This window comes from Xenopus laevis, chromosome 3S, assembly GCF_017654675.1.
Source record: "Xenopus laevis strain J_2021 chromosome 3S, Xenopus_laevis_v10.1, whole genome shotgun sequence".
Taxonomy (NCBI): Eukaryota; Metazoa; Chordata; class Amphibia; order Anura; family Pipidae; genus Xenopus; species Xenopus laevis.
Genome location: NC_054376.1, coordinates 95111485 through 95133675, shown reverse-complemented (window position 1 = coordinate 95133675; position 22191 = coordinate 95111485). Strand labels below are relative to the sequence as shown.

The 22191-nt window shown below is 37.9% G+C and overlaps 1 protein-coding gene across 10 annotated transcripts in view; it reads right to left on the bottom strand.

The window, feature by feature from the left end:
• The window catches only part of mon2.S (MON2 homolog, regulator of endosome-to-Golgi trafficking S homeolog), a 63907-nt gene extending 43595 nt beyond the window's left edge, over positions 1–20312 (bottom strand). For 4 of the 10 annotated variants that reach the window (XM_041588649.1, XM_041588651.1, XM_041588650.1 and 1 more), the window contains exons 1-8: positions 19964–20310; positions 9773–9836; positions 7846–7973; positions 5712–5843; positions 4143–4272; positions 3787–3884; positions 2372–2497; positions 304–498 (exon numbers count right to left, since the gene is read on the bottom strand). In XM_041588649.1, the coding sequence (XP_041444583.1) occupies positions 304–498; positions 2372–2497; positions 3787–3884; positions 4143–4272; positions 5712–5843; positions 7846–7973; positions 9773–9836; positions 19964–20083 (993 nt within the window). In that variant the 5' untranslated portion in view covers positions 20084–20310. Of the gene's footprint in view, positions 1–303; positions 499–2371; positions 2498–3786; positions 3885–4142; positions 4273–5711; positions 5844–7776; positions 7974–9772; positions 9837–17603; positions 17860–19963 lie in introns of those variants that run through there. The other 6 variants (XM_041588653.1, XM_018256036.2, XM_018256037.2 and 3 more) reach the window with 4 other exon arrangements.
• Between the last annotated feature and the right edge of the window lie 1879 nt (positions 20313–22191).

Here is a 22191-nt window from a genome sequence, read left to right as displayed (position 1 = left end):
TGAATGGAAACAATCCCACCAGTGATTTACATTATTGCCATTGGGAAAGCAATTTTACAATGCCTGACAAATCTCCCCGTGTATTATTGCCCAAAAGTTTCACTTCCTCCCTTATCAGCTACTGGGTTTTTAACCCCACCATCATTACCTTTTTTCATGCTCTTGAATTTTCATCGTTTTTAGATCACAAATATAGCAAATTGCAAGCAATAAAATTATATTTGCACAGAACATTTAACAAGGGAATATATCGGAAAAAAAATATTTATACCTTTGCTAAATATAAACTTTTTACAACCTTACCAAAAGACTGTAGAATTGCTTAATCAGGACAGACACAACTCTGAGGAGACGCATACAGATTGGAAAATATGGCTTCTCAACTGGAGCTGGTGAAGAGTTGCTGTTGGAGCCTTGCCGAAACTTAATATTTGGTGAAAACAGCTTAATCACAAGAGAGCAAACTCTTTCCTTAAGCAGGAAACTAAATTCTTGATGCTGCAAAAAATACAGAAACATGTTTTTTATTTCCTATTGTTTTATTATTCATATAGTTTTATAATCTGAAAGTACTAACAAACACTAACATCTATGCACAACATGGGGTGTTAAGGACAAACTGTAGGTGAAGCAGAACTTAACATAGATTTGTCATTTATTGAAATACAAATACGATTTAGGCTATCTAGTTGTAAAGCTGAGAAGATTTACACAATTTTAGAATCGTTAAGTTCATTGTGGGTAATCCTAGATGTACATAAGAAATTCCAAGCAATTATTTTTTTAGAATCAGAATGCCAACTGTCAACTGAACTGACACAGCATTAAATAAGGGGACCCGTCACCCAAAAGAATTATTCAAAATCCTATTTTATCACATCAGTCAAGCAAAATCAACTTTAATTACACTATATACAGTAAGTTATTTGAATCTTGTTTCCTTCAGTCTGGGAATTCATAATTATAAGCAAGCAGGCAGGAGCCATTTTGTGGACACTGTTATTAAGGCAAGTCTTGCCTAAGGCATAGAGGAGGGGCAGACCATATTTGATTGACAGCTGAGATTTTTAAATAAGCTTACAACAGCTATGAATGCTTTCATAAAAATAGAAATTGGATTTCATGTTTAATTTGAAAAGGACTTTTATTATACAGCTTTTTGTATCTGGTTGACAGGTCCACTTTAAAGGGTTTGTTCACCTTTGAGTTAATGTTAAGTATGGTGTAGAGAGGGATATTCTGAATTGGTTTTGATTTTTTGATTTTTTTTTGTGTTATTTAGCTTTTTATTCAGCAGCTCTTCAATTAGCATTTTAAACAGTCTGGTTACTAAGGTCCAAATTCCCTTAGCAACCATGCACTGATTTGAATAAGGGACTGGAATATGAATAGGAGAGGCCTGAATAAAAAGATGAATAATAAAAATTAGCAATAACAATACATTTAAAGCCTTACAGAGCATTTGCTTTTTAGAAGGGGCATCAACGCCCATTTGAAAGCAGCAAAGAGTCAGAAGAAAAATAAGTATAAAAAATAAACAATGAAAACCAATTCAAAAGTTGCTTAGAATTGGCCATTCAATAACATACTAAAAATTACCTTAAAGGAACAGTTCAGGGTGAAAATAAAAACAGGGTAAATAGATAGTCTGTGCAAAATAAAAAAAATGTTTCTAATATAGTTAGTTAGCCAAAACTGTAATGTATAAAGGCTGGAGTGACTGGATGTCTAACATAATAGCCAGAACACGACTTCCTGCTTTTCAGCTCTATAACTCTGAGTTAGTCAGCGACTTGAAGGGGGGGCCACATGGTACATTTCTGTTCAGTGAGTTTGTAATTGATCCTCCACATTCAGCTCAGATTCAAAAGCAACAGATATGACCCATGTGGCCCCCCTCAAGTCTCTGATTGGTTACTGCCTGGTACCCAGTCAGTGTAAATCAAGAGAGCTGAAAAGTAGCAAGTAGTGTTCTGGCTATTATGTTACACATCCAGTCACTCCAACCTTTATACATTACATACTTGGCTAACTAACTATATCAGAAACATTTTTTATTTTGCACAGCCTATCTATTTACACAGTTTTTATTTTTACACTGAACAATTCCTTTAAAGGTGAACCACCCCTTTAAGCCAAAACCATAATGCATGACCCTTTAAAGCCAAAGGATCCAATACTAAAAAAAACAATGGTTTTTGTATGTGACAAAAACATCAATAAGTCATGGTGTATGTTTCTTTGAAATTTCTAAGCTGTGGGATGCGCTCAGAAAATGCATATATATTTCTTATACATGGGGTATCTATCTAGTAGAAAGTGCAGACTTACATTTTCAGCACGAATACACAATAAGGTCATACTTTCTTACCTGTAAAAACACCTGTGGAAAGTCATTAAGGACCGATTCCAAAAGTTCTAGACCAAATGTCCGTGTCATTTCTGTCATACCCACCAGCCAGTAGGGGGCATCAGCATTTACTAACTGACACAGATCCTAGGGAAAACAAAGTTGCACCCCAAATGAAATGCTGTAAAATAACTAGGCCTAACAACATGAATATGCCCTACCTGTCAGAGAAAATATAGAATAAGTATTCGAATACCAGCTGAATTAAGTGGTTAACAAGGATTCTCAAAAGTGACAATGATAAAAAAAACATTACATTAGGAGTCATAATTTATAAATATAATATATGTATAATAATAGATTATAATTTATTATAAATATATTTATTATTTATAATTTGTCATAATTTATGACACTTTTTTTGGCAGGTAGAAGAAAGTTAAGTATTACAGTGGTTCAGCTTTGCCAAAGCTATGGTAGGAATACATATCAATTAGGGATGCACCGAATCCACTATTTTGGATTCGGCCGAACCCCCGAATCCTTCGTGAAGGATTCGGCCGAATACCAAACCAAATCCGAATTTGCATATACAAATTATGGGTGGGAAGGGGAAAACATTTTTTACTTCCTTGTTTTGTTACAAAAAGTCACACGATTTCCTTCTCTGCCCCTAATTTGCATATGCTACATAGGATTCAATTCGGCCGGGCAGAAGGATTCGGTCGAATCCGAATCCTGCTGAAAAAGGCCGAATCCTGGCCGAATCCCGAACCGAATCCTGGATTCGTGCTCATACTTTACTAATGCAAGGTCTAATTTTAGTGATGCTGTACCATTGGGATCTACATCCATAAAAGTATTGTTTGCATTCTGTTGCACGGAAAATATTTTAATATTGATTTATGAGAAAATATATATTGCTATATTTAACAAACAACTATTTCTTATGTAACCTTAATAATAATAAATATCTGAATGAAAAGCATGAAACAGGAGGGTGATTTAGACAAGCTGTTTGTTGAAAGTTAAAAAAAAAAAAAAGTGAAATTATCCGGAAACCAAATCTGCAGAAAACTCAGAATTACAGAATGGCTCCCATTGACTCCATTATAAAGAAATAATCCAAAGAAATAATCCAAATTTTTTAAAAATGATTTCCCCTTTCTCTGTAATATTAAATCACTACCTGGTACTTGATCCAAACTAAGATATGATTAATCCTTATTGGAAGCAAAACCAGCTTGTTGTTTTTACTTAATTTTTACATGATCTTCTAGTAGACTTAAGGTATAAAGGTATCCCGAGCCTTCTGGATAACAGGTCCCATACTTGTATTGAGATTTGTTTGTGAATAGCATATGGAAGACAAGAGGTAACAAAATACATATTCTAAATAATAATTCTGTACACTAAGAAGAAAAACCAGTTAATACCTGGAAGAGCATGTATGCATCCTTAGCACAAGGTTTTAAAGTACTGACAGATCTTCTGTTGCTGTTTCCAGTGACAGGTACCAGTTGCTCCACTGCATCTTCAAGCAAAGAAAAGGACAGCATTAAAAATTCAAAACAATCATTACTAAAAAGGTATTTTGATATATTTATCTGGACTTTATACCACAGCAGTAAGAAAACACTGATGGATGTAAAAAATAAGAGCAAAATATATGTTAACAAAACATATATTCTAAGTCTTATAGCGTATTCCATGTGTGGTAAAATGCATTTTTAATTCAAAAACCCAAAACCAAATAATTTTTACCTTTACCCTATATTACAGTTTACATTACCTTTGTGACGTTCATCTTCAGCCACCATCCTCTCAAATACCACAGTCACAACTTGTCTCACTGTAGCTGCAGCAGTATTGTTAGTTATATTATCTTTTGTGAAGTGAAGTCGAAAGCAGAGGACAATTGCCTGGAACAAGCACAGCATCCATTTACAAAAGGTGCTCTTAGTAAGATTTTACTTTCATTAAAGTAGCAGAAAAAGCAGCACTGGCAAGTCATGTGAAATGATCACCTATCCCTTCCCATTCTGGACAATAGGAATCGACCTAAGTATAGCAAACCTTCATGAATGTTAATGGAAAGAACGGCTATACTTGTTCTCATCCAATTGATTGATATTGTCCACAAAACAAATTGCTAAGTGAGCAGCTCTGTGGAGCAAAGGTTAGCACTGCTGCCATGTAGCACTAGGTTTAATTGCAGCCAGGAAAAGGCCTCATGACTGTATGTTTCTCCCTAAACTCAAAAAACATACAGGAAGTTGTACTGGCTCCTGATAAAACAGACCATAGTATATGCAAATTTGAAGGATTTTAGATTGTGGATCCATCTGGGCCAGGGAGTGATTTCAATGATGTACAAAATCATAAGTGCTGTGGAATTAGTTGGTGCTATGTAAACATAATAAGATAAATAATTTCACTGTAAGCTCTATGGTGAATTATCCAGAGTGGAAGAAACATTTATTGTGAATTAACAAAATTATACATTTGCTGTCTTATATAATGTATGTATGTCAACAGCTGGCCAATTTTCAATATACTCTGCACTGCCTGCTGTAACTGTTGGACAACTACTTCCGTATATGCAAGGGTCCTAAGAAACTCCTAGCCAATGGGTGTTATGGTCCTGTCCTTAAATGTTCCACAGTGGACACCCCCATGTTTTTCTTGGCTGGTCTCTGGTAAATTAAAAGGGAACTATAGGGAAAAGGATAGCTTCCTCATACTGAAGTAAGAAACTTTCTAAATACAATCCATTAAAAATTCTGCATTGTTTCTGAAATAATCAAGTTTATATTCACTATCCCTCTCTCAGCATCTGTTTCTCTTCATTCTGTCTTCATGCAGCAGTTGGGTGTCAGATGAATGATCCAATATATTTTATAGGAGGGGGGCTCCCTTTCCTAGCTCACTCAAATAACTGATTCCAGTACAAACACAATCTAACAAAATAACTGCCTTTTGCACAAATTCATGTAGAGAGACAGGATTTTCTTTTTATTTGTGTTTTTCCAACAAATATATACATTATATCTTCATATACTTCTCTAAGGAGTAAGCTCTAACATTAACTATAAATCTACCCCCTCCCAAATAACTCTAAAACCATTAGTCAGTTTTTGTTGTTTCCCCTTCAATTAAGATCAAATGTACAACACAACAGTATGCAATATTTTATTAAACAGTGTCATAGTGCAAAATTATTTAATAACTATATATTTTGGAAGTGTTTGTCCTCTTCATTAAGCATTGCTAAGAACTTTTTCCAAATATGACATTTAAGTTCCCATCAGTTTACAAAGATAGATCACATTTGATGATCACTAAATTTGAAAGCAATTACCTTTGAAAGGGATTCATCGTGGACTACTGTGTTGGTTGTTAGAAGGACAAGAACAGTCTGAAGCAGCTTAAGTTCCTCAAGGCCATATTCCATCAGCTGCCACAACATGTTGATGATATTACCAGCAGCACCCTGCAAAATGTGTATATTTAATGTTTACATTTAATGGCATAGCTTTTCTGTAAAAGTGTGGCAGCAAAACATCTGTCACTGACTTTATTGAAAATATTACCTTATGGAAGACTTGTATCATTTATATTACAGTAGGAACAAATGTTTTGGGTGTTTCTAAAAGAGGACAATGGTTTTGGTGATGTAGACAATGATACATATCAAAGAAGAACTTAATCTAGCAATTCCATGAGTTTAATCTAGCAATTCCATGAGTTTCCCTCAGAATCAATTTTCCAGCTAAAATAGACTCAATTTGTTAGAGCTGAGAACTCACCAAATAATATATACTGTACCTCAACCTAACAATTTTAGAAATATTATATTTCCAGATCGATGGGAGGCAATGACCGACGTTTTTCAAAAAATCATCACATCTGACATGTGCCTTATGTTTTTAAAAAAAGCAAAAAAAAAAAAAACCCAAAGATAATTACAGTAACAATAAGAAGTGTTTAGCTAATACACTACCAGTCCTATGCGATTGTTCCCTAAGGAGTGATTGTGCCCAGTGCAGGATTTGAACAACTATTTTCCACACACAAAAATAACTCCAAAAATTCCAAAACTTCAACAACATTTTGTAAATGGAGCTCAAAATGTGTGCATGAAAGGCAGAAAGTAGCACAGTCATACATTAAAGGCATATTTTCCACTGCCAAGATCACGTAGAGATGGTTGTAATAAGCCTTTTCTTTTTCATATTTGATGAATATAATACAAGTTGTTTGGCCATGACCTCAAGGAGTGTTTTTATATATAGGTTCCTTTACTACACAATGTAAAGCCAATGTGTAATAACTCACCCTGGTGGTCTAGGGCGCGCGTGGCCGCACTTCCGGGTTTTACACACTGTTCACATGCCGTCATCACGTTCGTTTGGTCAAAATTAAATTATTTAAGGGGACTTTGCGGCCAAACTGGGTATCTGGGTGCGATTTATATTGATCTATATCCTGAACTCTACCTATATTGGGCCTTGCCTGCCTGATTATTCTCTGAACGCTGCCAGTACTGACCCGGCATGATTCGCCTTGCTTGAACCACGCCTGTACCGACCACTGCCTGTCTGACCATGCTTGAACTCTGCCCATACCGACCCTGGCCTGTCTGACTATGATTTTCATCTACTGCCTGAACGGTTGCCTTTTGTCTAATACCTTGGAAACGCACATACCCCTTTGCTCCTTCAGAACATCTGCTTTGCACCTCTCAAGTTAAGACCTGGCGGCTTCGGAGCAGCGAAAGGTGGCTGCTACAGGCAGAAGAGTGAGCTGTGACCAGGGAGCTTAGCACTTGTTATGAATTAAGGGAGCCGTACTTGACACAATGTCTGCATATGTGAAACCAGACAATAAGCATAACTTAGGCACTTGCGATTACGTCCCAAAAGGGAGACACAAACTTCAATTTGTAGTTAGTCCCACCAGTGGATTAACTATAGATGAAGCAGACCCGGCAATTGTGGGTCGTTGGTGGGTGTGTGTGTGGGGAGGGGGGAAGTATCGCCACACTACTAAATATATACGAGCTTGCTCCATATGTTCACAGAATGCAGGCACATAAGAATGAGGGGTGTAAAAAAGACTGCAAACTCTAACGGTGGAAAAAAAAATGTATACCCTCTGCAATGAACTGCAGAAAGAACTATATAAATAATAGATGATTTTAAAACAAATCACTTGTGGTTTCCGGGAATACCTTAACCAAACACCAAACTCCATGGTAGGTTATGATTAGTGTAGCTTTATAGGGCAGACATATCACCCGGTGGGAAATAACATACATAAATTCATATATTTCAGCTAAGCAATCCCTCTAATATGCACAAATTCCACTATGACCCTGAAATGTGCAACACTAATGCAATTAGAGGTTTGCTTGTTCCACTCACTTCTTCCTGACTTTGGCATCTTGTTTCCCCTAAGGAAAGGAGAAGTACCCTGATCTGTGATCACCGTACCTCAGACACCACTTCATGCGACATGAGTCTCTGGATAGCAGCAAGGCAAAGCTGGGTTATTTTCGGTTCTTTTGTTCCGCAGCCCATGAGGAAGGGCTGGACTACTTCAGAACTGCTCTCCTTCAAAGCTTGCATAAAAATAAGAAAATTAATTACTTTTATTATACTACAACACCAAACCACAACACATCAGTTCATGGATTGAAAACTATGTATCTAAAAATATTTTAAAGAGGAACTAGAGTATTTTAAAGTACTCCACAGCATTCTTTTTCATCATATAACCATTCCCAAAGCATGGTCATACCCTTTCCAACCCTGAAATCATGTATTTTACAGTTCACACCACCCATGCATTGGCTTCCACTGTATGCACCCAACCACTACAAGTTGAAAAGAACTTGGTTAAATGCACAGAAATGTATTCTGTTCTAAGCAACACTTTGATCATTATATTAGAAGCCTGATTAAGCTTAATTAAGCAGTCTGTCAAATCAGTTGTGAAACATACAACATTTCAGGGGCCTCATATATAGCGGAGGGGGGCAAAGTTTTACATAATTAACAATAATAAGTAACAAAATACCCAACTCTCCTATTTCTCTTACTCCCCAAAGTGTGTTATTAATTTATATAAATTTCAGGTGCCTAAATTGGTATATCAATATAACAGCAGCTGCTGAAAAAAAACTAAAGTAGGCAATTTTGGACTTTGAGGAGTCCTAAGTACAGTATATAATATAATATAGGATACATGTTCTTTTACTTTTCTTCTAGATGAAATAAGGCATACAAACGTTTTTTTTTTACTTAATGATCTGAAGGGGTGCATACTGTTAATTTTACATCTATTATGATGACTGAGGAGTTTCAGGCTGGCCAGCTACAGTTATGGATATGTAATGGTTTGGCTTTTTTAAATAAAAATAGAGGCATATAAGTCATATACTTTTCTAAAACTGTGTTATATTGTTACTTTAAGATTAATTTAGATGTTGATTTGAGAATAACTAGATTGTTGACAGGTTTAAAGCATAAAGAATTATGATACTGGCTCAGATATAATTTAGCATATTACATACTATAGTATGATTGGGTGATATAGCTTCTCAGTATTCAATATTTGAACTACTGATTCATCACGTTGACCAGTGAAGGTGCATCAGTAAATGAGAAAATGCAGAGCTTCTCTTTACTACATGTTGCTTTCGCTCATTCATGCACACAATAGAAAGAGTGATCGTACCATGTATGGCCACCTTTAGTCACAAGTATGCACTTACAATCCAAAAATTAAAATGATTCCGAATGGAACTGCCAAATGTTGACATGTCTACGCTGTGCTCTGCAAAATGGAAGAAAATGTTTGCAGTATGGCTCCTAGTATCCACAATGATTAGAACCTGGGGCTTTCTTGATAAGGGTTCTTTACATCATGTGGAGCATCATGCCTTAGGCTGCTAAAAAGCATTTAAAAATTATACAAACCAAATAACCAATTGGACTGCACTTGCATTACTCTTCATAAAATTCCATAAGGAAGTCACAATGAAATTTTAACACAATGCAATACACGTCAAAATGTGGAACATGTAAAAAAAGAAAGTCTGTGTGTGTGTGTGTGTGTATTTATGTATATATATATATATATATATATATATATATATATATATATATATATATATATATATATATATATATATATATATATACACTGTATATAAATACTGAACATAATGTCTAGAAGTTAGGAAAGAGAAATCTCGAGCAGTCATTTTTCAGACTGGAAAAAACGATAAAGGGTTTATGAAGTCTTATTGACAAAAACATGAGGAAAAGCTTTCCTGAATTGAAAATAGACATTTCTAAAGACTGGCTGTAATGAGGCAGAAAGTAAATATATGCAATTCCTTATGTTAATATTTACCTGTCAGTACATCAGGACTCCTTGCTGCTATGTTTTTCACCTTAACTATTCCTGATTCTGCAGCCTGGAAGAGACAGAAGGAGCATTAATGTAGCAAGTACTGCATTCTAATAATCTGAGCATATATTTTGCTAAAGAAGGTAAATTGCCCTTTAAGATACAAATCAGTTTCCTCAAGAGACCTTAAAATGTTACAAAAGTATCTAAGTATCTATTCTGGGTTCTCTACCAAAAGCCAATTAAGTTAGAAACTTTGTATTTTTTCTGGCTGTATAGTGCAGGAGAGAAACTTGGGACATTTCAGTAACAAACCATGGACTGTGGGTTGAGCTGTCAAAAACGGGACAGTTGGGAGGTATGTGGACTTGTCCCACTGCTTCTGAAATTTTGCCTCAACAACTTGCCTCAGAAAAAACCCACAGGCCTCAATGGGTCACATCTCAAATAGATTTTTAAGACTCCCCCATGTCAAGCTTCTGTTATAAAATGTTTCATATCCTTTTTTCCAGTGGCGTGGAAAGCAGTTTTAGTTTTTTTTCTAACTTTTTAGCAAGACGGCAGCAATAAATGCATTCTACCAAGAAAGGCATTTCATAACTAAAGGACAGGGAACACAAAAAACAACTCCTTTTATACAGTGATTGCATTTTTCCCTTCTTTATTGTGCAGGATTTTTTTTTTTTAACAGGCATGTTTTTTCAATAAAATAAAAAGCTAACTACCGAAAGCCTGGAAACTTTTTATTTTTGGGGAATAAAATCCCAACATAGAACAAAAAACAAAAAAAGCGTCAATGCATAAAACGGGAGATGTAGATCTTTCTTGCATTTTTTACACCAACTACTGAACCCAAGGCACAATGATTGATTATAGCAATGCTCACCACTATTCTACAGAGCATATTGGTATAGGATGCTATGGATAGGGGGTGTTACGTTGATGTAGATTTATTGATAGCGTTGTTATTAATAGGATTGCACAAAATCAACTATTTTGGATTCGGCCGAAACCCCTGAATCCTTCGCGAAAGATTTGCTGAATACCGAATTGAATCTGAATCCTATGCAGTGGTGGGAAGGGGAAAACATTTTTACTACCTTGTTTTGTGAAAAAAGTCATGCGACTTCCCCTTCCGCCCCTAATTTGCATACACAAATTCGGATTCGGTACGGCGGGGCAGAAGACTGAATCCAGGCCCAATCCCTAACCGTATCCTGGATTCGGTACATCCCTAGTTATTACACTAATGAGGTAAAATCATTCATGGCCTCTAATAACAAGTACCTTCCAGCAAACAAATTATAGTGTATAATATAGTGTATAATGCTTCTAAATAATGGGTGAACCTTTGTTTACTCAGCAGGAATAGCAATAAATAAATAGTATTTATTTGATTTGTAGTTGGGGATTTTCACAATAAGATCACAATACTGAGTTTAACTTAAAACAGAGAAAAAAAAAGTGTCAGCACTAGTGTTACTTCGCTGCTCATATAATTTATTCCCAATAAAATATAAAAGTTTGTGAATCCCTTCCAACAAAAAAAAAATTAAAGTCTCATCTTTCTAAAGTACTTAAACCATAGATGTGCTTCTCAGGGGGTGGGGGGGGGGTGAGCCTGGGGAGATAATAAGGCAGTCTGCAGACTAAAGAGTGCACAATATAGCCAAGGTCCTGTTGGCTTTACCAGGATCCCAATGTGTTTCACCATTTTTCCCCACCAGGGCCCCTGATTTACAGTGTATTAGGATGGCTTTTTTGGCACTGAAACAAAGTTGGAAGTAGCACAGCTTTGCATAATGGAGCATAATTTATGGCAATTATCCAATCTGAAATGTAAACTTTCCACTAATGTAGCTAGGGTTGCCACATTTTCTGGAAAAAAATACCTGCCTTCCTATACATTTACTATAGATTAACCATCATTTTTACCAGCTAGGCCGGTAAAATACCGGCCAGGTGGCAACCCTAGATGTGGTTAATAGGTACTATAAACATATGCCAGATTCTTGCCAAATAGTCCATTTTATAAACACATATTGGAAACTCTCTAATCCTCAATAACAAACAGCTACTTTCTTAGCTACATTCAATATTTCAGTCTACATTAAACCTGAGGACAGAAACAATTTATTGAGACCTACTTCGTATCGTCCTCCAGGGTTGTGCAGAGGTCTTCCCAAAAGCCAATTATTAAGGGTGAGACTTATTACCTCCACTGATGCTTTATATGATTAAGAATGAACTAAGACGGTGAACAAGTTTTTGGATAAAGGATCCGACAGAGCCAGCCTTGAGGCTAATAGAATGAGTGTACATGCTATCCCTAGGAAAGAGTTACTTTCTAAAAAAATTGTGAATCCTAATAAGACACAAAGGAATTCCCTTCATTGCATCTTTTGATAGCAATTCTAAAGCTATTAGTAAAATCATATTGAAATATTGGGCTATCATAAGTACCGATCCCAAATATGGCCATTTGTTCCAATCTTCTCCTATGTTTTCATACAGACGGGGCAGAAATATTGGTGACCTCATCAAACCAAGTTCCCTATACAGGCAAGGTTGCCATGTTTCCACCAGTTGTAATTCTAATGGTACTTTTCCTTGCAGGAACTGTGGTCATTGTAATGGTATAATTCCTGGTAATATGGTCACACACCTACAACATGGCACCAAACACACCATTTAAGGGTTCTTTACGTGTGACACGAATGATGTGGTGCACTGTATCAAATGCCCATGTGGGTTGGCATCTGTGGGTCAAACATCCAGACCCATAAAAGTTAGGCAATGAACATAAATCCACTATACAGAATTATCAACCACCTCCTACACCACTGAACCCCACGGGTAATAAAGAAATAAAAGAAAACAAGAAATAAAAAAAGAAGCTTTATTAGCCAGACATTTTTACACAAAAGAGCATCGTGTGGCACAACTCCATTGGCAAATTTTGGAAAAAGTGACGGTAAAACAAGGTCAGGACAAGTGTTGAATACTCCAGAGGGAATGTTTCTGGATTTGGTTACTCCAATCCAGGTGTCATAAGGGCCTTAATGAAGATTACAATTTGTCTTGTTGTCTATGAAGTATTTCATTTTCACTAACCATGTTTTCTCCTTTTTAACAGATAAGAAAACTTCCGCAATAATCACCCAGGGCTAGGTAAAACTCCTTTCTCCCTTTCCTATACATGCAGGGTGAGTTATAACTATTGCATATCGGAGTTGATACATTATTTGCCAAGTTCTTTCCTGCTCACTGCTTGTTACTTTGTTTCATCGAGTTTTTGCAGTGGCTTTTGCTGCTCACGTATATTTTATCTCACTGACTTTATAAGGACTGCAATTTAAAAACATTTTTTATTTTTTTCATGGACTTTTTTTCAATTATGTACCTTTGCATTGGAACATGCTTTTTGTTCCCATGGACTGCATTTCAACATCACACACTTTTTTTGATCTTGGATTATTCATATGTGGGGATGGTTTACGTGTACTGTCATAATCATTGTACGCCTAATTTATACACTTTTCTATTATGTATGTACATTTTTAATTGATTACCATATATATATTTTCTGTATGTATGTATGTATGTATGTATGTATGTAAAGGGGTGCGGCCCTGAAACACTGCACTTCCGCACAAATAATTAAAGCAAGGGTTTTCCTGCAAGCAAAAGCCTTATGTGCCAGTCGACTGAATGTGACAGCCCCTCATAGGGCAATCTCAATTAAATATTTACATATCAACTCCCCTGTTAAATAGATGGGATGTGCAAAATAAATGTTTTCAATATAGTTAGTTAGCCAGAAATTTAAATTATAAAGGCTGGAGTGAGTGGATGTCTAATATAATAGACAGAGCACTACTTCCTGCTTTGCAGCTCTCTTGGTTTCCATTGATTGATTACCAGGCAGTAACCAATCAGTGACTTGAGGGGGGGGGGCACATGGATTATAACAGTTTGCTTCTGAATCTGAGGTAAATGCTAAGGATCAATTGCAAAGTCACTGAACAGTTATGTCCCATGTGGGCCCCTTAAAGTCGCTGACTAACTCAGAGTTAGAGAGCTGAAAAGCAGGAAGTAGTGTTCTGGCTATTATGTTCCCCATCCACTCACTGCAGCCTTTATAGATTACATTTTTGGCTAACTAACTATATTAGAAACATGTTTTATTTTGGACATACTATCTATTTACCAAGTTTTTATTTTTATCTTTTAAAGCAAAATTCAACTGTATAATGGTGTAAGGGCCCGAAGGCTCAAACTGGAGTAGCAGACCAAAGAGGAAGCTGAAGTTCAGCACAGTTCGCGGTACAATAGGATTAGGCAAAAGAATGGTCAAAGTCCAGGCAAATAGATCAGTTCAGGCGGCAAGAGTTCAATAACGATAAACAGGCAATGGGTCAAGATCAGGAACAAGAATCAACATATACTAGCACACCCAGGAACACACGGAGTAGAACCTATAATTGGGCAATGTTTGCAGATCTTTAGGCTCCTTAAATAGGCCTCCATTGGCGCCAAAAGATAGCGTGATGACGTCACTTCGCTGGCGTAATTGCGCAGGCATTCTGACGCTGGCGTCCATCCAAGCGCTGGCGTCCATCCAAGTGCCGGCGTCCATTCTGACGCTGGCGAACACGCGCTGGCGTCACAGTGCCGCGCCTGGGAAGAACCACGTGGGAGGACTGGGCGCCGCCATCTTGGACAGCAGGGCAGCGTTGGCGTGGAGGCAGAAGGTAATTCTCCCTTACAAATGGTGAACAAGAAACTGACTAGCATCACCCTAGACAACCATTCCAAGTTCAAAAATACTTGGCAACTCTGAATTACCTATAGAATTGGTGATACATTTCCTTTCACCCTGCTATCACTGTAAGATTTCTGTTCTGTTCTGAGAGAGATACCACCTGTTTATATTTGTGTAGCCTTTATTTTAAATTCTTCTAACTTGTGTTTATTTTCCTGTTTACTTTTAGATTTTGTTATACAACCAGGCATTCTAGTTCACATGACTGGTAATATTGCTGAATGGCTACCTGTGACTGTACAGGGGGTGTTTTACATTTTATTCCCATTGTAAAGGAAGGTTAAGCTATACACTGCTGCATATACAAAGAAGAAGAACTCCTTGGTAAGACCTGATTTTTTTTTACAGAAAAGAATCTGCTGTGTGACATTAAAAAAGCACATAATTATGCTGCCTTTGTACCAGTTACTGTTAAACACCCAAAATATACTTGTTTCCTGAGCAACTAGTAACAAAAATAAGCCCACATATTAACCTCCAGCACCCAAGCAAAAAAGAAATGTTTGTTCTCGTTCTATTCTCTTTTTACACAAAAAAAATATAATCCTTAACAATTTTTTTCCATACTAACACTCATATAATCCTTTCTTCTACAGTCATAGGTAAACACCATGTTACAGTTCTGTGCACTAAGAATAAAACCTCTTCATTAATTTCAAAAATCACTAGATTAAACTTACTTTTTAGCACAGTTTTCAGGCTTTGGCAGCTTTGCTGTGAATATGTTGAGTCTGCTCACAAAGTTGGTGGCTTACACTGTTTAAATAACTTTTTCAATAGTAGAAATATTCATATATAAAGATTTTTAGAAACAGATCTGTTTAATGCTAGTAGAAGAAATGTTCATTGCACGAATGAATTACTAGAAAATGATTTGCCTAGTCTTGCTGAGTTGACAGAGATTCTCCTTTCCTTTGGAGAAAGTTAGCTTGAGTTATTTCCTTATAACGTATAATGTTTCACAGTAATCGAACAACCACAGTACTCACTATATGCCCATAAATAAGATTCTCTGTGCAAATAACATTGGGAATCAAGACAAAGTATTCTAAACCTTACAAATAATAATAAATAGCTGCACACAAGCCTAACATCATCATATGCAATGCCAGGTGACAGCTGGAGTGATGTACTGCACCTTCAGGCAGTGTGATGGATGAATCTGGGTTTGATGGAGGCCAAGGGAACTCTACCTGCCTGAATGTGTGATACGGACTGTAATGTTTGGTGAATAATGGTCTGGGGCTGCCTTTCATTGTTAAAGTTAAAGGAGAAGGAAAGGCTTTGTACACTTGGTAGTGCCAAATATTAGGCATCCCCAAGTGATTGTATTTACTTACCTGAAACCCCAGGCCGGGGCTCCTATTAGCAAAAAACTGCACCAGCCCGAGGTTATACCAGTGAACACCTTGGAGTGATCCTCTTCCGGCTTCTTTCTTCAAATTTCCCAGGACAAACACATGCGCAGTTAAACAAAATAGTTGACTTTTTAGTTAAAGTTTGGCTTTTCGTTCTACTGCGAATGTGAAAGGAAAGAGGAAGAAATAAGAGGATCGCTCCATGGTGCTCACTGGTATAACCCCGGGCTGGTGCAGTTTTCTGATTATAGAAGCACCGGACCGGGGTTTCGGGTAAGTATATACAATCACTTGGGGTGCCTAACATTTGGCGACCAAAAGTGTACGAAGCCATTCCTTCTCCTTTAAATCAAACTTTAAAACTACAGTGTAAAGTGGGATTTATAACAATTCAGTTTTCCTAATTTGTGGCCACTGTTTTGGAATGCCCTTTACTGTTCAAGCGCAATAATGCCCCCATTACAAAACAAGGTATGAACAAAATTGGTGATTGTGGCTGACTGAATATGTCTCTTTATATTATCTTCACTGGTTGTTCTGACTTTTGAAACAATTTAACAAAAGCCAACTGATTAATAGGTTAACTCACTTCTGCATTGTTTCAAGACTTAGAACTAGTAGTGAATGCTAAGAACACAAAAAGATAAATACAGCGAAGTACATTACAAATATCTGTAAAACTATTACATTTGTAATGTGGTAGTATTACAACATATGGAGGATTAGTACAACTGGGATATATGGGAGAGACAAAATGGGGAGTTACACATTCACAAATGTACAGATGGGCAATAACAGTTGAAAATGAAAAATGGGGTAGCATATGAAAATCAATAAAAATCTCTAACAAAAGAATACATCTGCATGCTAAAGATCATGAAAGGACTGCTACAGTAGACATACTGGGGCTCATTTATCAACACTGGGCAAATTTGCCCATGGGCAGTTACCTATAGCAACCAATCAGTGATTAGGTTTTTGAAGCCAGCTGCAAGTAGAACAATGAATGCAGAAATTTGATTGGTTGGCAAGGGTTACTGCCCATGGGCAAATTTGCCCAGTGTTGATAAATGACCCCCACTGAGGTTTAGGGAGAGAGACACACTGCTATTTCGGGAGATCAGTTGCCCAGCGACAAATCACTTCTTCTTCAGACGACTAATCTCCAGGAAAAGCTTTCCCGCCGACTAGAATCTAAATCGCAGGCGGGATGGCGGTCAGATCGCTTTGGCTTTCCGAAGTCGCCCAACGTTTCCTTGTGAGGCAACTTCGGGCGACTTCGGAAAACAAAGCGTTCTGAATACCATCCTGCCAGGCAATTTTCATTCTAGCTGCCGGGAAGGCAGTTCGGGAAGATTAGTCGCCCGAAGAAGCGATTTGTCGTTGGGCGACTAATCTCCCACAATAGCTGCGTGTGTGTCTGCCCTTAGAAAGAAGGGTTAAATTGAAGGAAAAATTAAAAAGAAATTAAAGAGCACATAAAGACTGAACAAAAACACATTTTAATTTTGCATTCGTAAAAACTATTTTTGTAATATAGCCCCACCCCTCACATATAAAGTAAGTCTATAGTCTGGAAGCATATGCATATGATCTGAAGACTGAAGAATTGAAGGTAGGGCACTGATGTAGGAAAGTATTTTTTAATTACCTATAATTGGGCTATAAAACCTTGAAGCCATCCTTACATGGATCATTTCCTCCCCAGTTTACGTTTCATAATCCAGGCATTCCAGTTTACTGTGTGGCACTTTATAGAGATCTCACTCTTTGGCTTGAACACTGAAGATTACTGAAAAGGATTGTCCACATCCTCCCATGCTTCTTTCATAGAATCATAGGTAAAGGGCTTGTCACCATCCTGGAAAGTGTCTGTGACACTCAAATACGCAGTGGGCTCTGAGCAGCTGTTGAGAAGATAATCTTAGGGATCGTAGCAAATTATCCATCAGAAAATTAGGTTGGCATCTAATATAAACTGAGGCTACAAGGCTGATAATTAAATTCTCATGCTAGTTGCACTGGTTTTTGTGCTGCCATGTAGTAATTATCTGTAATAATTACTAATCAGACTTATATTGTGACATTTATAGTCTATATGCATTGTATATTAAAAGCTTAGTAAGTGACAGCAACACAGAGCATATGCAGTGAATCAGCAGAAAAGAAGATGAAGAGCTACTGGGGCATCTTTGAAAGCACAGATCTTCTGCTAAATGGCTGTGGTTGCCTTGGGCTGGTACAGAAAACCAAACATAATGTACAACATTTATAGCCTACTTCTTTAAATTAAAATGTAATATAAGCTTCAGCATATTGAAATAAGAAGTTTTCTAAATATAATAAATTAAAAATAATGCACTATTTCTGAAATAATCAAGTTTATCTTCACTATTCCTCTCTCAGTATCTGTTTCTATTCATTTTGTCTTCATTAAGGATTTGGGTGTCAGATGAATGATCAAATATATCTTATAGGGGGGTTCCTATTGCCTAGAAGATGTATTAGAGCTCACTCTATTAAAATTACCAGAAATCCTGTCTCTCTCTACAAGCAGAATTTTATGCAAAAGGCAGTTATTTGGATAGATTTTGTTTGTACTGGAATCAGTTATTTAAGTGAGCTCTAATTCATCCATTAGTTAAAGAAGCCCCCCTATAAGATATATCGGATCATTTATTGGACACCCAACTGCTGCAAGAAGACACAATGAAGAGAAACAGATGCTGAGAGAGGGATAGTGAAGATAAACTTGATTAATTCAGAAAACATACAGAATTGTTAATTGACTCTATTTAGAAAGTTTATTTTTTTCAGTATGATGAAGCTTGTATTCAATTTTCATTTTTGCAATCGTTCCCCTTTAAAGGAGACATAAACCCCTTATTAAAAAAAAACCCTACCCCCCTACCCTACATAGACCCAGGGGAAATGCCCCTTACTCGGTGCAGATTCGTGCAGATTCACGGCAGCCATCTTCTCTTTTCGGTCTTCATTGGGAAGTAAGTTCTGTATTGGTGCATGCGTAGTTGAAACAGTTTGGCGGGCCTTTGTCAACTGCGTATGCGCCAAAAGTCACGAAAATTGCCGAAGTGCTAAAGAAGACCAGATGAAGACCGAAGAAGGTGGGGCCTGTGAACACCGATGCCGTGAATCTGCATTGAGGGTTAAGTAAAAAGTTAGGGGCATTTGCCCGGGGTAGCAGCTAGGCTGGGGGTCTATGTAGGGCAGGGGGTAGGGGATTACGTCTCCTTTAAAGGAGAAGGAAACCTAGTCGGCGCAAAAACCCTCCCTCCTCCCCCCTGGCCTACCTGTCAAGCTGGGCAAATGCCCCTAACTTGTTACTTACCCTTCTGCGCAGGTCCAGTCTACGGAGTTCAACAACGCCATCTTCTTCCAAGCGATCTTCTTCCTGCTTTGACCGGCGCATGCGCAGTAGGAGCATTTCGCCGGTACGATCTACTACTGCATGCGCCAAAAGTCACAAAAACTTTGTGAGTTTTGCCGCATGCGCAGTAAATCCGTACCGGCGAAATGCTCCTACTGCGCATGCGCCAAAACGCCGGTCAAAGCAGGAAGAAGATTGCGTGGAAGAAGATGGTGCCTGTGAATTCCGATAAGGTTTCCTTATCCTTTAAGCTAGAGCTCCTCTGGAAAAAGGGTAAGTATGTGCAAATAGGAGGAACAACCTACAGTCTGACCTCGGAGTCTATAGGTGAAATACTCCAGAATGCACGCGTTTTTTTAAACTACAGTTCCCATGAGCCTTTGCCTGCATAGAGCTGCACTACATTATCATTCAGAAGAATTTTAGATTTAGATTTGCGTTAAAAAGAAGTTACCCTTCCCTTTGTAGACGTGCATTTACGCACTGCCGGGATTCCCAGTCTGTACTGGTATCTGTAGTTCATCATATCAGTAACACAAGGAATATAGTAGGAGACTGGCAGTGACACATAGCAGGTCAGAGAGTCAGTGCCTCCATATAAAGTGCTGATAGGGGGATGTTACCTCTTTCACGGGGGGGAACTTCTTCTTGCATTCCATGGACAAGCCCCGGAGGTCACTCTGCATGTTATCCAGAAGCTTTTTGATGGCCTCCGGACTGCTGATGGTGCTGGTGGAGGACATGTTGACTCGTCTCAACCCTCTACCTCTGAACAGGGGCGGGAATTAGGGGGCGAGAGCCCGGTACTTTGCACCCTATTGATATTATTGTCGTTTAAGCCCGTATCATGATTCCCTACCGCTATCTGCCAGAGCTGTCAATCCCTTAACTCCGCCATCACTCCGGGCTCCCACAATCCCCAGCGTCAACACTGACACGTCACGGCCACTTCCGTCAACACAAATGGGCAGACGAAGGCGCAGGCGCAGTAATGTGATGAGCCGTTTCACGTGGTACAGCTGGAAGTTCTGATGGGATTTCTGCAGGACTCCCCATAGCATGACTTGTGGGCTTCAGCTGGCCACAACGACACTTTTAAGAAAATCTTGATTGATTTTTAAAGGGAAGCTATTGCGAAGATGAATACAGTAGTTAAAGCTTCTTCATACTAAAATAATACATTTTCTTAAAGGAGACATTTTGTGTAAAAAATAAGAACGTACCAGTGCATTATACTCATTTAGATATAGAAGAATCGTGTTTAAAAAAATAGTGTTTCAGGCTCATTTATTGAATATTTCTAAAAAAAAATCCTACTAGTCCCTCTCTTCTCTTCCACTTCCTGTTCCCTGAATTCCCAGGCTGTGCAGGAGAGCCGGAGGCTCTCAGCTCACTGTACTGTAGGACAGGAACCAATCAGCAGCTAGCAGGACCTGATAGGAAACTATGCTTGTGTGACTGCAGGATTGTGATTGGCTGTCGTGTCCCCCTCCTACTGTGCTTCTTCAGGGACTGTTAGGACACGCCCACCCCTCATTTGAAACCAGAGAATAAATGCAGGGTTCAGTGCGCTGGGAAATGGTACGTTTTTTGCCCAAGTACCTAAATAAAGAATACAGTATATAGTGTTCCTTTCAGGGGGAATAGAGAGAACAACCGGATCTACTCACAAGGAAATCTCTTGTTTGTTAGCTTATCGCGGAAGTTGGTGCCGCATGTAATTAAAGAGAAAGCCGGTATTCTGTATACCTAGAAAAGAAACTGTAATAGTGCAGTAAAGCCTTTATTGTAAAGTCGCTGTTAGTGTTTCTCTTACGGAAGAGTTGTTTGCTGGTCTCTGCTGATATATATGTTGGCAAATCGGTCCGGAGTTCGGTATAAGGGGGTCACGTATTCAGTCCCACTCAATATTTAATTATGAAAGTATATATTTTATTAATTAGGCCCAATGCGTTTCGTATTAGACATACTTCATCAGGGACCAGAGAACATCTATAGGGAGCTCCAACAAAGGGGCTACTTTTAAAGATAATATAATTTTTTAGCACCATGTAAAAGCAACACCATATATTACTCATAATTGCCTACAAAGTTAGAGTTTTTAACTTATCCAATATGTCTTCTTTAATGTAATCAATAAAAATGCTGTACAGATTCTGAAATAATCAAGTTTATCTTCATTGCCCCCTTTCTGCAACTGTTAGGTTTAATATAGCTTTTGGGGGCTCCTTTGGTCCAGAAGATGTATTACAACAAAGTCAGCAGTTTTGTTAGATTTCGTTTGTATTGGAATCTAATATTTGAGCTCTAATATATCTGCTAGGAAAGGGAGCCCCCCCTCCAAATAGGGTTGCCACCTGACCGGTATTTTACCGACCTGGCCTGTACAAATGATGGTTGATCCCAACGTTATTAATCGGGGGAAAAAGATAAATATATAGGAAGGTCTGTATTTTTTTCCAGAATAGGTGGCAACCCTATCTCCAAAGAATAAATGTAACTGTCAATCAAAATCTAACTTCCTAACACCTGCATGAACAGAGAATGAAGAGAGACAGATGCTCATAGAAGATAAATGACTATTTCAGAATTTTTAATTGATTACATTTAGAAAGTTTCCTATTTCAGGGAGCCTAAAGCTGACCATAGACGCAAAAATTTGATTCGTATGATTTTCAGGCCATGCGTGGAGTGTCCCGACATTTTTCGTGCCATGGCAATCGGTCCTTCAGACAAGCAGACAGGTTAGAAAATTTCTGCCGGCTACCGATAATATCTTTGCATGTATTGCTGATCGCTTTTGTCGGACATAACTTTCGCATAACGTTGTCTGATCTGTTCTTTATTTGAT